This window comes from Neomonachus schauinslandi, chromosome 3 (assembly GCF_002201575.2).
Source record: "Neomonachus schauinslandi chromosome 3, ASM220157v2, whole genome shotgun sequence".
Taxonomy (NCBI): Eukaryota; Metazoa; Chordata; class Mammalia; order Carnivora; family Phocidae; genus Neomonachus; species Neomonachus schauinslandi.
This window is the reverse complement of record NC_058405.1, coordinates 131,126,860-131,145,019: the sequence shown is the minus strand read 5'-3', so window position 1 is coordinate 131,145,019 and position 18,160 is coordinate 131,126,860. Positions and strand designations below refer to the sequence as shown.

At 38.1% G+C, this 18,160-nt stretch overlaps 1 protein-coding gene across 1 annotated transcript in view; it reads left to right on the top strand.

Moving 5' to 3' along the window:
- The window catches only part of LRP2 (LDL receptor related protein 2), a 197,528-nt gene that overhangs the window by 73,197 nt on the left and 106,171 nt on the right, over window positions 1-18,160 (top strand). Inside the window, exons 14-19 of the mRNA XM_021702805.1 lie at window positions 434-636; window positions 3,121-3,261; window positions 5,165-5,368; window positions 12,103-12,295; window positions 14,371-14,496; window positions 15,558-15,688. Of these exons, the coding sequence (XP_021558480.1) occupies window positions 434-636; window positions 3,121-3,261; window positions 5,165-5,368; window positions 12,103-12,295; window positions 14,371-14,496; window positions 15,558-15,688 (998 nt within the window). The remainder of the gene's footprint in view (window positions 1-433; window positions 637-3,120; window positions 3,262-5,164; window positions 5,369-12,102; window positions 12,296-14,370; window positions 14,497-15,557; window positions 15,689-18,160) is intronic.

Below are 18,160 nucleotides of genomic sequence, written 5' to 3'. Positions count from 1 at the left end.
AAGAAATGGTTAATGGTACAGTGTGAAGTCCATTGAAGGTGTCTGCTACCACATTTACATTCCCTTTTACACTCTTTCACCTGTGGATTACAAAATGATATTTCACATCGTAGGGCCCCCCCTTTTTTTGTGGCACAACCTTAATAGAATCAGAAGCATGTAAAAAACGAGTAATTTTTCAAAAAATCTAGAACAAACTAGGACTAGGACTGGAATTTTATTTTCGAGGGTCTTTCCCAAGAGACCACATGAAAATCCGGAATTCTATCAAATGTAGGTCAAAATATACCCACATCTTAAAATGTATTTTTCTATATAGCCTATGTTTGTAACAAGAAATTACTTAGCTTTTTAGGCATTTACTTGAACTAATTCCACCTTTAATCGAAATGAAGGTAAACAAAAAAATTGTGATACACATCTTTTGTAACAGGAAGACAGTAGTCCAAGGAGGCTCACTCATTCCTCATCCCTTTGGAATAAGCTTGTTTGAAGATCACGTATTCTTTACTGATTGGACAAAGATGGCTGTAATGAAGGCAAACAAGTTCACAGAGAGCAGTCCACAAGAGTACCACCAGACTTCTCTGAAGCCCTTTGGAGTGACTGTTTACCATTCCCTCAGGCAGCCCTACGGTATGCCCCAGAACAATGGAAACCCTGCTTAATACTGGTCTTGGTAGAAAGGTTTTCTCAGTGGTCTGGAAATTAATGATGAGTGATCTCATGAGATTTGGGTGACATTTTCAAATATATGATGGGTTATCTAGAGAGTTAAAACTCTCTGAAATTGGCTCTGTATATCATGGGGGCTTCTGAAAAAACTGATGTATTTCAGAGTTAAAATGCCAAATCAACAGGAAACTTAGAGATGTATTTTACAGATTTTTATTGGCACCTGCAGTAACTTCTGGGGATAGACAGCAAATGAACCAAACCAAACCAAAATACATATCCTCATTTTACTGGGAGAAATCTTGTGTTCAATCCATTAATATTAAAGTTGAGGAAACTGAGGCCTAGCAGAAGAAACTAACATGCCTAAGTGTTCATTTGAGGTAGTGTCAGAGCTGATTTTTTTTCTTCTCCATTGAGTATGTGTGACACCTGTTACTTGGTTTGTGTTGGGTCTGTCATAGGCCACTGGTGTTTGGTGTCTCATAGGCTGGTCACTTATCAAAGAAAAGAAATATTTTGATTCAGAAACCATTTAGTCTTCTGTTATTTTATAGTAAGTCTTGTTTGTGTTTCAAGGTTTTAAGTTGACAGAACTATTGTGACTGTATATGGCTCTTTTCTGTATTTGCTTGTGCATCAGAAAAAAAAGAAATACGATAAACTGTGTGGATAGAAAGTTTAGTATCAGTGAACAGTAATTTAGGGAAAGACAGATTTTACTTTAAAACTTGCACATCGAGTGGTGGGTCTGATTTTAGGATGGAGAAAGACCATAAAGTAATTAGGTTGATTTTTTTTTTTTTAAACAAAAAACCAACTGCTAGAACTGATACATTGAAGGATATTCATCTCAATGTAGTCATCCTGGGATAACAAACTTTAGCTGAAAATACGTATTATATCTGAAAACATTTTGGAAGTCTCTATTTGGAATGGTCAGTTCATGAGCTACTAAATTCCTATTTGCTTTTGACCAAAAATTTACCCAATTTTATCATCCAATTTGTTTGTTGTTTCCCCAAACCAATCCACCTGAGAAGGTAAAGAGACAGTTTTATTTTATTTTATTTTATTATTATTTTTTGTAAAGAGACAATTTTAAAGACTAAGTCAAAGGCTAAGAAGACAATTTTCAAAGCAGATGTGACCTTTTTGGCTATGACAGGCTTGTATACAATAAGCTTTTTGAATCACAGCTTTGAGAATGGGTTTTAGAAGTATAAACTGGTTTGTATTGCAGGCTTGTAGGGTTTTGGAATCAGATCTGGATTTGACTTCTAGTTTAGTTGCTGAATAATCTTGGGCAAGTTGTGTTACCTTCTGGAGCTTCGGCTTCCTCTTTTATAAAATTGGGATAATAATACTTAGCTCTTTTTTTTTAAATTTTTTTTTTTTTTAAGATTTTATTTATTTGCGAGAGAGAGAATGAGAGACAGAGAGCATGAGAGGGAGGAAGGTCAGAGGGAGAAGCAGACTCCCTGCCGAGCAGGGAGCCCGATGCAGGACTCGATCCCGGGACTCCAGGATCATGACCTGAGCCGAAGGCAGTCGCTTAACCAACTGAGCCACCCAGGCGCCCCTAATACTTAGCTCTTAGAGTCATTGATTTTAAGTTGGCTTGCTTAAAAAGCATGCATCCAGTGAGTTACAGTTAATGTATTATATCTTACGAATGGTCAAAATAACACTCAAGCTTTTTTGTGGGGGGAGGCAGTTACTTTTTTTTTTTAAAAGATTTTATTTATTTATCTGAGAGAGAGAGAATGAGAGAGAGCACATGAGAGTGGGGAGGGTCAGAGGGAGAAGCAGACTCCCCGCCGAGCAGGGAGCCCGATGCGGGACTCGATCCAGGGACTCCAGGATCATGACCTGAGCCGAAGGCAGTCGCTTAACCAACTGAGCCACCCAGGCACCCGGGAGGCAGTTACTTTTCTTTTTATTCTTTCTTCTTTTTTTTCTTTTTTAAAGATTTATTTATTTATTTATTTATTTGAGAGAGCGAGAATGAGAGAGAGAGAAAGAGTACATGAGAGGGGGGAGGGTCAGAGGGAGAAGCAGGCTCCCCGCTGAGCCGGGAGCCCGATGCGGGACTCGATCCCGGGACTCCAGGATCATGACCTGGGCCAAAGGCAGTCGCCTAACCAACTGAGCCACCCAGGTGCCCCGAGGCAGTTACTTTTTAATCACTGAGGCTAGCAGACGTAATTACCTTGGGGAGAACTCCCAGAGTTATGCAGCTGTGGGAAATCTGTGTGTTGCCACTACCAGTTTGAGGATAGGTGGGAGAGCTTACATGGGGGCGTATACAGCAGCAAACAGCAGTGGTGTTTGTGTTCCGAGCCCATTATTTTGTTGCACGTACCTGGCTCAAAGTGGTTTCACATGTCTCGGGTAATCATCCATCTCTAACTGAGATTTAACCCTGTGTATTTTTTCCTCTAGTTAGCAATCCATGCAGAGATAACAATGGGGGCTGTGGACATGTCTGTGTCCTCAGCCACAGAACAGATAATGATGGTTTGGGGTACCGCTGCAGGTGCACCCTCGGCTTCAGCCTGGATGTGGATAACCGCCACTGCGTTGGTAAGAAATCACTTCTGGGCTGTCTTTCTGGTTGGCAGCATAGCGGTACATGCTGCTGCCTTTGGACTGGGTCAGCTTCCTGTCATACTCCCTGGTGAATAAGCATTTGGTAGCTGACAGAGCACCTTCCTCAGTAGGCACTGCTCCCCTTACACACAGGGTTCGAAGATGTAAATTTCTGTTCTTCGGGCCTTGCCTTTAATTGCACATCTAGGGTTTCCGTGGGCTCCCTTTCCCCTTTTCTCCTCCCTGAAATCGTTGTCTCCTTTTAAAATTATGCTTTTGAAATGCCATACAATTTTGAGTTTTCTCTGCTATGTATACCTTTCCCACTTTAGATGTTAGCCTTCACTTTATGCAGGAGTACCTCCTGTCCCCTTCATTGCCCTCTCCTAGACCACTGCTTCTGCCCCTCAAGGGGGGTGGTTGCGCCTCAATCCCACTTGGCTTTATTGCTGTGTCCCCAAAGCAGACTAAGTATTGGGGCGGCTCATTTCCTCATCTAGGTCTTCACTTCTCAGTTCAGAGTTTCTCTTTATATCTGCCTCTGTGCTCTGGGATTCAGCTCCCTCAAACACTTCTTTTCTTCCTCTTTGGTTTTCTACACAACTACTTAGAAGTAGGCTGTTGCCGCACCTCTGCTGGTGATGAAATGCACATCCTGCAATATTTGATTTTCTTCTCTTCCCTTGAAAACTCTCCTTTTTAATGCCTTTGACAAATTCTGTCTTCCCAGATGGTACTGCTTTGGGCTTGGTATGTAAATTTTGTAATTCTAACTGAGACAAATTTGTTCACTTTGTAGGTGATCCTAGATTCAGATAAAAAACACCCTCATTCAAAAAGCCATGTGTGTCTGACTATTATATTGACACTACACTGTGTAATAATTTTGCTCTTAAACTCCTGCAATTTTTTTTTAAAGATTTTATTTATTTATTTGACAGAGAGAGACACAGTGAGAGAGGGAACATAAGCAGGGGGAGTAGGAGAAGGAGAAGCAGGCTTCCCCACGGAGCAGGGAGCCCGATGTGGGGCTCGATCCCAGGACTCTGGGATCACGACCTGAGCCGAAGGCAGACGCTTAACGACTGAGCCACCCAGGCGCCCTAAACTCCTGCAATTTTTATCTTTGTCTTGGATATACCTTCTTCATTTCTCTTTTTGATTTTTCTGACATACTGTTCTGTCTCCTTCTTTGATTTTAAAATCGCTCCTTTTTCCCTATTTCCTCTATTTTTCCCTCCTTTATTTATTTCTAAATAACTTACCTGGTTGCTGTTAATTTTTTAAAAAGATTTTATTTATTTATTTATTTGACAGAGAGAGAGAGAGAGAGAGAGAGAGCACAAGTAGGCAGAGCAGCAGGCAGGGGGAGAGGGAGAAGCAGGTTCCCCGCTGAGCAGGGAGCCCGATGTGGGGCTCGATCCCAGGACCCTGGGATCATGACCTGAGCTGAAGGCAGCTGCTTAACTGACTGAGCCACCCAGGCTCCCCTTTTAATTCTTTTCTTTAACTAGTCTTAATACCTTAAAAACTGCAGTAGGATTCTTGGTATAGATCTCTATACAAAAGTTAATCCCAATCAAGAATTTTGATGGAATTACTATGCAGTTCAGTTAATACTGCTTTAGAATTCATCATAGGGGACCGTGTTTTATACAAATAAATCTGAAGGATAAATTTCCCAAGAAGAAGTAAGATTGTAATAGTTGTATCACCTTCATAGCTGCTTTTTTCCCTCTCTTCCCATTATTTCCAACAATGTTTTCCACAGATTTGTTTTTTATGTTTATTTCAGAATTGTAAAATGTGCTTTATGGATGTTTAAATAATTTCTCTGGAATTAAGGGAGGACAAGAACCAGGCTGTGGCCAGTTGTATTGTGTTCTTCTTCCTACAGCTGTTAAGCAGTTCCTGATGTTCTCATCTGAAGTGGCTGTTCGTGGCATCCCATTCAACCTGTCTGCCCAGGAAGATGTCATAGTTCCAGTGACAGGAAATCCTTCTTTCTTTGTTGGGATTGATTTTGATGCCCAGGAGAACACTATCTTCTTTTCAGATACATCAAAAGACATGATTTATAAACAAAATATCAATGGCACAGGTGAGAATACATTAAGAAAGTTTTTTGCACGGTTTGTCCATTTTTTAGTAATAATACTAATAATTTGCTCGCTAGAACTTACTTTGCTTGCTAAATACTTACAGTTCAGGAAAAGAAATCCATTGCTTTTCTCATGACTTTAGTTAAAACAAACACTTCCTTTAAAAGTGTATTTTTAACAATGAGAAATATTAACATTGAAGAAGCTGACATTACGTAAAAGGAGAGTCAAGTGTATGAAAGTCAGTAATCGGTTAATTGACTAGAGGGTGTTCCTCATGTTCAAACAGCCAGATGACACCTCTTGAGGGATGTGGGGCTTGAAATAATAATAATTAAAAAAAAAACCCCATGAATTATATGGAAATATGGATTTACTATGTTTTCAGTTGATTGGGATTCTGTTAATATCTTCATAATCATCACAGAAAGATAAATTATGGTCACACTTTATACTGGATACTTTACTGAATGATGGCACAACTCAGTATTTTGATTTTATAACCTACTGGAGAATTTTACATTGAAAGAGGAATTAATACTGGTTCTTTTCAGACGGGGGGAATACTTCCAAAGTCATTCTATGAAGCCAGCATTACTTTGATATCAAAACCAGATTAGGATACCGTAAGAAAAGAAAACCATAGACCAATACCTCTGATAAATATCGATGCAAGAATTCTCAACAAGATATTGCAAACAGAATTCAAGAACACATTAAAAGGATTATAGACTATGACCAAGTGGGATTCATCCCTGGATGTAAGGATGGTTCAATATATGCAAATCAATAAATGTAACATATCACATCAGTAAAATGAAAGATAAAATCACATAATCATCTCAATAGATGCAGAAAAAACATTTGACAAAATAAAACATACTTTCATGATAAAAAAACTCTTAACAGAGTGGGTATAAAAGAAACATACCTCAGTATAATAAAGGCCATGTACAACATACACACAGCTAACATTATACTTAATGGAGAGCAATTGAAGGCATTTCCCCTAAGATCAAGAACAAGGCAAGGATGCCCTCTGTCACCACTCCTATTCAATATAGTACTGGAAGTCCTAGCTAGAGCAATTAAGCAAGACAAAGAAGTAAAAAGCATCCAAATCAGAAAGGAAGAAATAAAAAAGTAGTTATTTGCTGATGATATGATCCCATATATATATAGAAAATCCCAAAGGATCAGTCAAGAGCTTTTGGAATTAATAATTTCCATAAAGTGGCAGGACACAACTACAGAAATCAGTTGCATTTCTTTTACACTAAATGATGAATCATCCAAAAAAGACATAAAGAAAACCATTCCATTCACAATAGCATCAAAAACAATAAAATATTTAGAAATAAATTTAACCAACAGTGGAAGATCTGTACAATGAAAACCACAAAACTTAGATGAAGGAAATTGAAGACGACACAAACAAATGGAAAAATATCCCATGTTCATGGACTGGAAGAATTAATATTGTTAAAATGGTCATACTACCCAAAGTCATTTACAAATTCAGTGCAATCCCCATCAAATTACCAAAGGCATTCCTCACGGAAATAGAAGAAACAATCCTAAAATTTGTATGGAACCATAAAAGACCCTTAATAGCCAGACCAATCCTGAGGAAACAGAACAAGGCGGGAGGTATCATACTTCCAGATTTAAAACTATACTACAAATTAAAAAAAAAAACTATTACTACAAAGCCATAGTAATAAAAACGGTATGATATGGGCACAAAAATAGATACATCGTAGAAGAGTGGCCAGAAGTAGTGGAAAATAGCCCAGAAATAGACCCCAGCATATATAGTCAACTAATATTTGAGAGGAGATTAAAAAATAACCAATGGGAAAAGGATAGTCTCTTCAACAAATGGTGCTGGGAAAACTGGAGAAATACATGTAATACAATGAAATTGGACCCCTATTTCACATAAGTCACAAAAAAATTAACCAAAATAGATCAAAGGCTTAAAAAACTGATACCTGATACCATAAAACTCCCAGAAGAAAATGTAGGGAAGAAGTTCATCAATACTGGTCTTGGCAATAACTTTTTGCACATGATGTCAAGCACAAACAACAACAACAATAACAACCAACAAATGAGACTGCATCAAACGCTTTTCTGCACAGCGAAAAAACAAAATGAGAAGACAACCTACAGAATGGGAGAAGATAGTTGCAAACTATATATTAGATAAGGGGGTCAATATCCAAAATACATAAAGAACTCAGTCTAGCTCAATAAAAACAAAAAACAACAAAAATCTAATTAAAAAGTGGACAGAAGAACCAAATAGACATTTTCTCAAATGGGACATCAAAATGACCTATAGATACATGAAAAGATGCGCAACATCAATAATCATTAGGTAAATGCAAATCAAAACTATAATGAGATATCACCTGATACCAGTCAGAATGGCTAATATAAAAAAAAACAAGAAATAACAAATGTTGGTGAAGATGTGGAGAAAAGGGAACTCTGATGCATTATTGGTAGGAATGTAAATTGGTGCAGCTGCTGTGGAAAATAGTATGAAGTTTCCTCAAAAAATTAAAAAGAGAAATACCATATGATCCAGTAATTCCACTACTAATATTTGCCTAAAGAAAATGAAAAAATGAAAAATAATTTGAAAAGATACATGCACCCCTATTTGTTGCAGCCTTATTTACAATAGCCAAATTATGGAAACAGCCCAAGTGTCCATCAATAGATGAATGGATAAAGAAGATGTGATATATATATATGTTACATATATTTATATATATATACACACACACACAATGGAATAATCCTGAGCTATAAAAAGAATGACCTTGTGCAATTTGCAACAACATGGATAGAGCTAGAGAGTATACTGTTAGGTGAAATAAGCCGGTCAGAGAAAGACAAATACCATGTGATTCACTCATATGTGGAATTTAAGAAACAGATGAACAAAGGAGAAAAACAGACTAAGTAAAAAATAGACTCTTAACTATAGAGAACAAATTGATGGTTATCAGAGATGGGTGGAGGGATGCATAAAATAAGTGAAGGGGATTAAGAGTACACTTACCTAGATGAGCACTAAGTAATACACAAAATTATTGAATCACTATATTGTACGTGTGAAATACAACAGTGTCTGTCAAGTATACTGGAATTAAAAAAATTCGTCTTCCTCTGTTACCTTTTTCTTTGGGTTCTTTTTTTTTTTTATTTCAATCCTTCTTTTCATGATGGAAGCTTTTTTCAAATTTCTGTGATTCTTATTTAATTTTAAGGGCAAGTCTTTAAAAAAGCTACCAGAAGTTCTTTCTGTATGTATGAGCCTCATCGTCTGGTGAACTTAAGCAGCTTTTCTGTTGGGGAGCTCCCAAACATTGATACTAGTAAATTGTTTCTAGAGTTAGTCATTTGTTATTAGTAGAGGTCTCCATTCTCCTTGGTGTGGGGAGTAAGACGTGGTCAGGGTAGCTTGCTGTCTGTGTTCTAGGAGAAGTACAAGAGGACAGTGGGCCAAGGACCCTTCAGTTAATGAGTCACACAATCCCCCTGTATTCAGTTCTGTTCCATCCCAGTATTCCCATGTGCATTGTGGTATCCTTGAGCCCACAGCATCTCTGCATCAGTTCCTTCAGAGAAGATGATCTCTGATCTATTAGAGGTAGATGGAGGGGAGTGGCATAGATGCTCAGGATCTGAGAGGGACCTGGTGGTCTAATTGCTCTGGATACCAACTTTTAGCTAAGCCCCTTAGTTCCTCACCCTTGAGTTTCTCCTGGTACCTCTGAGAGCCAATATACTGAGGCTTCTGTGTGTGTGTGTGTATGTGTGTGTGTTCGGGGGGGGGTCTTCCTTCTGCTGGCACTGAGTTTGCAGCTCTCTCCCCCCTCTACCCCTCCAATCACTTTGTTTTCTAAACCATGGAAATCTCTTTTCTGCTGTCCCTGGACTGTCACTTTAAGAGTTTGGAAGGAAGAGGAGAAAACATGTGTGGTCAGTCTTCTACTTTGAACCAGAATGCATCTTTTCTGGGGACCAGAGTTAGGTCCCCAGAGCTTGGAGAACTCCAGTCATAGTTCTCACCAAAAGGCAGTCTTGGGCCTCCGAGCCCCACATAGGCTCAGTCTCCTACCGGCGTCTCACAGGTCAGCTCCCTTCTGCTTTGTTAAACTGGAATGCTCATCATGCTTTTTGTCAATGTCAAGTCTACATATTGAGCAAGTTACCTTTTAAAATATTCTATAGTCAGTGGTTAAACTTCTATGCTTTGATGAGGGAGGTATTACATTGCTGTTTTCCAGGGAGAGGAAGAAGTGTCGGTGAGCACATGTGTAGAAAATGAGTTGTCAGAAATCGGATTAAAGTCAAGATCAGCTGAATGAAGCGCTCAGGGAACTCAGATATGCTCAAATCTCTCATTCTAAAAATTCAACCCACCTGCCAGTCCATGTGTCTCTCTAGTTACAGCTTGCTCTCTCCTTCATTTCATGGTTGGACTACATGTTCCTATTCTCACTTCTACGTTTGTACTTCTCACTTATTTCTCATTCCATCCCAGTTCGCCAACTATGTCACTTGAAACCCTTCTCATCGCGGTCACCTCCAGTCTCATTTCCTTCTCTTTCTTGGCCATTCTTTCTGGTGTTCTTTAACAGGTCTTTCCTTTTTTGCTTGTTTCCTAAACAACTGTGTTCCCTAATGTTCAACACTGGTTCTCTTCTTCTTCATCTTCTGCATAACTTTGTGCCTTCCGTGTCTTTGATTAACTATTTAGATAGTGATTTACAAATCACTGTGGGGAGACTTATGATAGGGCATGTACTGAATGATTTTCCTCCTAATCTGGGGAATGAGGGAAAGATCAGGGAAGGCTTAATCTCCTTCTCAGCTCTCTAAGGTTCAGTCCCATAATGCCAGCTGCCTTTTGGATATCTCACCATATATCCCACCACCACCTCAAAACCAGTAAGTCTAAGTGGGCATCTGTACCCCATTTTTCACAGACCTCCTGCCTTAGCATAGAGCATGACCACTCTCCCTTCCCCTCTTATGCCCCCATTCCTCCCAGGATCTGGTGGTTACCTAAACTTCTCCCTTTCTTTTAGCCTCTATCGTTAACTCATTAACCTCTGAAACGTGGAGTTCTCAGTCTGTCTCCCTCTCACTTCCAAGCCTTTGCTTTCCTGTAGCACCCAATTCAGCGCTTCCTTTGGGAAACTTTTCCTCACCTTCACCTTACCATTTGATTCATTTGGACTCTGTGTTTCATATCATTCTGTGCATACCTCTCTCATAAGACCCATTACTCTTTGATTTTGCCCCTTGGCCTAATTGCCTCCTCTTCTGTCTCTCACTTCATTATAAATCCCTTGAAGGCAGTGTCCACACTTCTTGCAAGATGCTTCACTTTTCTAGGACTCAGTTTCCTCATCTGCAAAATAGGGATACTGATAATACCTTTTTTTTTTTTTTTAAAGATTTTATTTATTTATTTGAGAGAGAGAATGAGAGACAGAGAGCACGAGAGGGAAGAGGGTCAGAGGGAGAAGCAGACCCCCCGCTGAGCAGGGAGCCCGATGCGGGACTCGATCCCGGGACTCCAGGATCATGACCTGAGCCGAAGGCAGTCGCTTAACCAACTGAGCCACCCAGGCGCCCAATACCTTTTTTTTTTTTTTAAAAGATTTTATTTATTTACTTGAGAGAGAGCGAGAGTGCATAAGCAGAGGGAACTGCAGGCAGAGTTAGAAGCAAGCTCCCCACCGAGCAAGGAGTCCGATGCAGGACTTGATCCCAGAACCTTGGGATCATGACCTGAGCCGAAGGCAGATGCTTAACTGACTGAGCCACCCAGGTGCCCCCTAATAATACATTGATTGAACTATTGTAAGGGTTAATGAATCCATGTAAAATTCTTGGACCAGTTCCTGGCTTATAATTAGTATTCAATATAAGCTATTATTATTAATACTATTAGCAATATTATGTTTCCTAAGTTTCTAGTATGGTGTCTAGCACAGAAAGGACTTTCTTTTTATAAATCACTAAGTAGATGAATGGAAAAAGCACTAAGATTGGTTTTCCTACTTCAAAAAAAGTGTTATCTTTTACTGTGACTCAGATTTTCTTTAGCAAAAACTAGGAAATAGAGAGGAAAAGACATAAAAATTTCACAAAGAGGAACGAGGTCTTCTTTTCTCCTGTACCCAGCTCTGATTTTCTTTTGGTATCTTCACTGGTCTTTTTAAAATGTGGCAATGTTGAGGTTTTTGAAAGGCTGTTGATGAGAAGGTTGGGTCATCACACCTCAGAGATCTCCCCGCCAGTCGTACCTGGTGGTGTCAGCTTATCAAAGCTGTCTGTGGGTGGTGTTTGTGAATATGTGAACTCAGGTATCTTCTCTTCAGATGTTCTGCAATGAGAATTTCTTTTTTTTTTTTTTTTCCTGGAAGGTTGAACAAGGGAGTAAATGTAGGGCATACCACTTCTGGTTCTGTTTATCAGAATCATATCTGTTCTTTGAGATCCAAACTTTTGGGAATGGATAGATTCTAGGTTTATCTCATGTTGTTGCTTGGCAGTTTAGTTTTTTTTTTTTTTTTTAAAGAATTCCATATGGGTTACTGAAATATGCTGTAACTCTGACACAATTTAAATATGCAGTAGTAGGAAAATGTATGTCATGAAGTATGCGTAGTGTAAACCTTGTCCATATTTCAACTTACAGGAAGAGAAATTCTCACTGCCAACAGGGTGGAAAGTGTTGAAAGTTTGACTTTTGACTGGATTTCAAAGAATCTCTATTGGACAGACGCTTCTTACAGGAGTATCAGTGTCATGAGGCTAGCTGATAAATTGAGACGTGCAATAATCCAGAATTTAAACAACCCACGATCAATTGTAGTTCATCCTATTGCTGGGTAAGTGTGTTCATGGTTTCCTGAAGAGCTTGCAACTGTATGTCTTTTAAAGTTATGGAAAAGTGATGCCACAGTTACTTGGCAAGTTCAGCAAATGTAAGATTGAACTATATAAATTGAAATCACCTTAAATTTTATCCCTTTAGCATAAGCTTAAGTAATCACTTCATCTCCTTGAAAACACTTTCTCCTTAGTTTCGGCTTTCCCAGTCTTCACTGAAGTGTGGGTTTTTTTCACTGAAGTGTGGGGTTTTTTTTCACAATTGAAGAGGACCAACAATGTGATACAGATTCAGTAGAGAAGGATTGAATGTGCAGTGGAATTATCAGGAAAGGCTCAAATTCTTTCCCTGCTTTAATGTATTGATATAAAGCTTAGCAAAACTTGCTTAATCATTCAGTAGTTTTCAGAATAAAAAGCCTTTCAGACTACAGAATAAGTTTCATGTTTAACCATTCCATGATTGGTAGTGTCAGACAAGAAAGAACAGTTTATACTATTCTTTTTAGGTTCTTACCTTTCTAATTTAAATATGGTTAATAGCTAATATGTTTCTTTGGAACAAGTCTGAGCTGGGTAGTTGTACTTGAGTGGAATAAAAAAAAAAAAAGAAAGAAAATGAGTGGGACTTCACTGAAGCCTAATTCATGGAGGGCACATAGTAAGCACTTTACATAATCTTGTCTAATTCAAAAGCTGGTTTGTGAGCCAGGTAGATAGACTACCTGTTAAGCAACAGTTAGGATTCAAATTCCAGGCCTACTTGACTACAAAAGCCTTTGTGTCAAAGAACTCTGTATGAGGCCTCTAAAATGCTTATTTTGTATTTAAATTTTCTGCTGTGAAATAATTGTAAGAAACATTTAAAAACTGGTGATACTGGACTGGTGATACTATTAACAAGAAATTTTATTGCCCTGTAGAGAGTTGATTTTCTAATCAATTTATGTTAAACTAAGTCTTTGGCATTTGGTTTTGAAAAGCTGTTAAATTCCTTTCCTACTGACTCCTTCATTTAAAAGAATATTAAGTAACATTTCAGAAAGTTAGTTTTGGAAAAGACTAATTTTAGTTTCTAAGGCTCACGTGAAAGAGAATTTTTTTTTCCCCTAGATTTTTCTTTTCTTTTTTTTTTTTTTAAGGTTTTATTTATTTATTTGAGACAGAGAGAATGAGAGAGAGAGAGCACATGAGAGGGGGGAGGGTCAGAGGGAGAAGCAGGCTCCCCGCCGAGCAGGGAGCCCCATGCGGGACTCGATCCCGGGACTCCAGGATCATGACCTGAGCCGAAGGCAGTCGCTCAACCAACTGAGCCACCCAGGCGCCCCTCCCCTAGATTTTTCTTTTTGTCACTCCTCAGAATAAAAAAACATGCCTTGGGTAGAGATTGTACAAGAGTTATGTTGATTTGGGTGCATTCTTCATCAGAGATGAAATGCTTTCCTGCAAATTGATCAATTCCTTATGGAAGATGACTAAAGAGCTATCTAGTGTGTCCTAGATGTTTAATCCAGAGAGGAAAGAGAGATTAAAATCAGTTTTCTTGCTCATAGTATATCATTTCATTTGAACAACTTTGGAGTATTTAAAATGTAACCCAGGGGTGCCTGGCTGGCTGAGTTGGTGGAGCGTGTGACTTAGTGTTGGGGTTGTAGGTTCGAGCTCCATGTTGGCTATAGGGATTCCTTAAAAAATAGAATCATAAAACTAACCCGAATTATGTCTTTTTAAAGACTCTACTTGGTGACAACAGTTTTAGGTCCTAGGTCTAGCGCAGTGGTTCTCTCCTCTGGATGCCCATTTTAATGCCATTTGTATTTGTGACTTTGGTTATATATAAAACCAAACTTTTAATTAAGAGATCAAAAAAATAAGAGTTAGATCAGTTGTATACTCAATCTGAATCTGCTTATTAAGGAGATTTTACTTTTTCTGTATAAGCCTGATAGCATATACAGAAAATGAAATTAGTTGTACCAAGTCTCTGGGAAATCTGAGTTTGCGCTAAATCTCTCCAAGTCATGTATACTGTTCCAGTGTTAACATGTTTGATTTATTACCTCTTTTTTTTTAGGTACATATTCTTCACTGATTGGTTCCGTCCTGCTAAAATTATGAGAGCATGGTGTGATGGATCTAACCTTTTGCCGATAGTAAACACTACTCTTGGATGGCCCAATGGGTTGGCCATTGATTGGGGGTAAGTAGGAATCATCCCAAATTACTGCATTCCCCACTTACTGTGAAATAATTATGAAACAATGTGATGGAGTAAGGAAACAGGTACTACTTGCACTCAGATATTTTTACATCGATTGGTGCTGGGAGAAGGCTATAGAATGATACAAGGACACAAAGAACACAAACATAGTTGCCAACTTCTGCTGGGATGCAAACTAATGCATTCGTGAATATTCTGAGGAAATCGATAGAGGAGGCAGAAGGATAGGACCTTTGGAAGCTAAGTATAGAGGAGGCAAGAACCACATCCCATTAGAAGCAGGATAGGGATTTGATGAAGTTCAGGTCATGTGTAATTTTCATAGAGGGCATCTTGAGGATAGTAAATCTTTGGTGTCAATCAACAAATGCATATTTGCATACACACACACACACACACTCTGGGAGAATTTTGAAGTATAAGAATTCTCAGGAAATTAATGATGTATCTAGGAATATAGGAAAAGGTAACAGGGTAAAAAAGTTTACAGACATGAAGTGCCAAAACAGTTTATAGGAGAGATGAAAGAAATGTATTTAGCCTTTTAAACATGGCTTTCTTAACTTGTGGACTTAACCAGGAGAAAAATAAAATACCTGACTTGAAGAGAACAACATTTTAAGTTTTCTTTTTCTTTAAAGATTTTATTTATTTATTAGAGAGAGAGAGAGAGAGCATGAGCAGGGGGGAGGGGCAGTGTGAGAGGGAGAAGCAGACTCCCCACTGAGCAGGGAGACCCATGTGGGGCTCGATCCCAGGACCCTGAGATCATGACCTGAGCCAAAGGCAGATGCTTAACCAACTGAGCCACTCAGGCGCCCCCATTTTAAGTTTTCTAAGATAAATAATTAAAACTCACTTATCAAAGTACTGTATCTTTGGGGGGGCATAAAACTATTACATTTTTAATGAGTATAATTTAATTTTTAAAGAACTTTGTTTAATGTTTCAACTGAACATACCATTTATGAATGCCCTCAGTGTAAAGGGTGCATTACTAGTTTCTGCATAACAGATAACTAAGTATTTTATCATTTTAGTGCTTTACGGTTGTACTGGGTAGATGCCTTTTTTGATAAAATCGAGCACAGCACCTTTGATGGTTTAGACAGAAGAAACCTGGGCCATATACAGCAGATGACTCATCCATTTGGACTTACTGTCTTTGAAGGTATGCTTTGAAGCAGTGGAAGTGTGTGTGTGTTGTTTCTATACTCTGCTAATTGTTAACAGTAGACTCATCCTCATTTGACAATCTCACACTTATAGAAAAGTTGGTTACTTTAGAGTACAAAAGATGAAAATGGTGCTATTTTGTATAGACAAAACATTTGTTTTTTTTGATGGAACATTTCACTTTTAGAAGTGTATTTTTTTCTTTTAGATGCTTTTAGATAATAATTGACAACTTATATAGGTATAGCATTTTGTAGATTACATGTATTATAAAATTTAACTTCCCAGGTGCTCTATTACGTAAATATCCCGCAAGGAAATAATAAACTACTGCTTTCATCATTTTCAAGAATAAAACAGCAAGAGCGTTTGTAGTAACTCGTAGTGTTTTGTTGTTTTCTGTAAGAATGTCCTCAGAATCCTTGTGGAAAAATTATTACAAATATTTATCAACTGCATAGTCACTGAATGGCTCTGAAGCTTTTTAGACATACGTAACTGACATCATTGTTATATACAAATGTTAGAGTATGGCTTGTGAAAAATAGCAAGATGTACTTGTTTCTTCATCAACCTTTCCAACAATTTACTGCTGCTAGTAAGGATTGCTGGGGACATGGAATTCTGGGAAACTACAGCCTTAGGGATCTCACACTGATGTATCAGTTTCCCTCTTGAGTGGAGGTGTTGTGGTGTGGGTTGAGTTGCTGGGAATAAGAATGTAGTTTGGTACTTGTGAAACAGGTGGTTTGTCTAGTCTTGAAAATAAGGTTTCTGTGAATGATTGTATAGCTTGTGCACTGCACAAAAGTGCCAGGCCAAAAGGGTGAGGAGAGACTAAAATCTACCCTGGTTCTGTTTGACAAACCATAATTAGTCCAGTTAGAGAAATGCCATTTTGTGATCCACCAAAGGCCCTCCCAAGATGCTAGTTGTGTCCCTGGTTGAAACTTCTTACTCTGAACATTAATCAGCCAGGTGCTTTAAAAGACTAGACACTGACTGTAAATCAAAGACTTTCTCCCACACATATAGTGTGGAATGAATAGCTAGTAAATATATTGCAAGTTCCATCCTGCTGTCTGTTTATCTGTGCAGGAGGGCATGGTATTTAGAAATATTTTAAAAATGCTCTTTAAAGAGTAGTATTTTTGATGAGATGAGTCAATTATAAATACTCATCCCTTCCTCTTTATGCCTTCCCATTTATTCACTCTCTTTTCATTAATGATGTCAGACAGCCATTTGCTGTTACATCCGAACATTGTAAGAATGTTAAATTTTCTCTGCTCTTGATGAAATGCTTTGGGCTTGAACAAAAATGCAGTTTCAATACCTTTTGGTTTTATCAGTATGAAAAAAATTTTAGTGCATACTTCTGAAAACAACACAGTGTTCCCTAAATAATAATAATAAGTTTCTCTCAACAGTGCCCTCATTGTGAATTTCTTACAGAAAATTCTTTGATTGCACACCATAGAAATCATCATTCTTTTTAATGAAAGGCTAGATCTGCTTGACTATCTGTGCACCACATAGGAGTGAAAGGTTTATTCAACTTCTTATCTATTCTTTAAGTATAGTAAGATACCTTCATGAGTGGTGGGACTCAGTCTAGATAAGATTTAGTAAGTCAGTGACTGATTAGCCATTGATTAGGCCACAGATAAGGAAAACTGGTCTAATGATAAAATTTGTGGCATTTTAGGCATTTTTTGGTTAGCTGGGAATTTTAGTTAAAGTATTGTTAAAGAGAAAAATCCACTGATTCTATTAAAAACGTATACGTTCACTTCCCTGCTTCGGTAGCTAGTGTAAAGTGAACAAGACTAGATTTTTGAAGTTCAGAATCTTATGATGCCTCTGTCTTACTATTTTGTACTTCATGGAATATGACTACAGCTGTAGGGGTAGACACACATGTGTGGATAATTTTATTGATCTCCAGAGCTACAGCAAAAGTTCCTTTTTGCACTAGATCTGTACTTTTCCTTCTCAACAGCTTCCTAGTAAAGTTGAGTGTAAAAAAAAAAAATTAGTGTCTTCAGTTAAGACATGGGATATATAGAATGGTTGATCTGAAAGGGAGCTTAGAGATTTAGTCTATTTCCTTAATTTTACTAAAAAAAAAAAAAAAAAGAACCCTCACACAGTTAAGAATTTGCCTTGTAAGCACTCAGAAGTTTAGTGCTTTAGCTGGGCTAAGAACTCAGTCATATGAGGCACATCTAATGCTCTGTCAAATAATCCAAAATTTTATTTTACCTATGGAAGTCTAAACCTAATGGCTATTAAATGCCATCGCAATACTCCATACACGCCTGCCTGAACCGGAACCCTGGTATCATTAAATATATTGCTTTCGCCTTGTGAAGAGTCATTCCTAGAGAGTAACAAGTTGCAGAAAATGATTACAGAAACATATTACAGATATTTATGGGAAAATCTTCTCACATTTGCAAGAAGT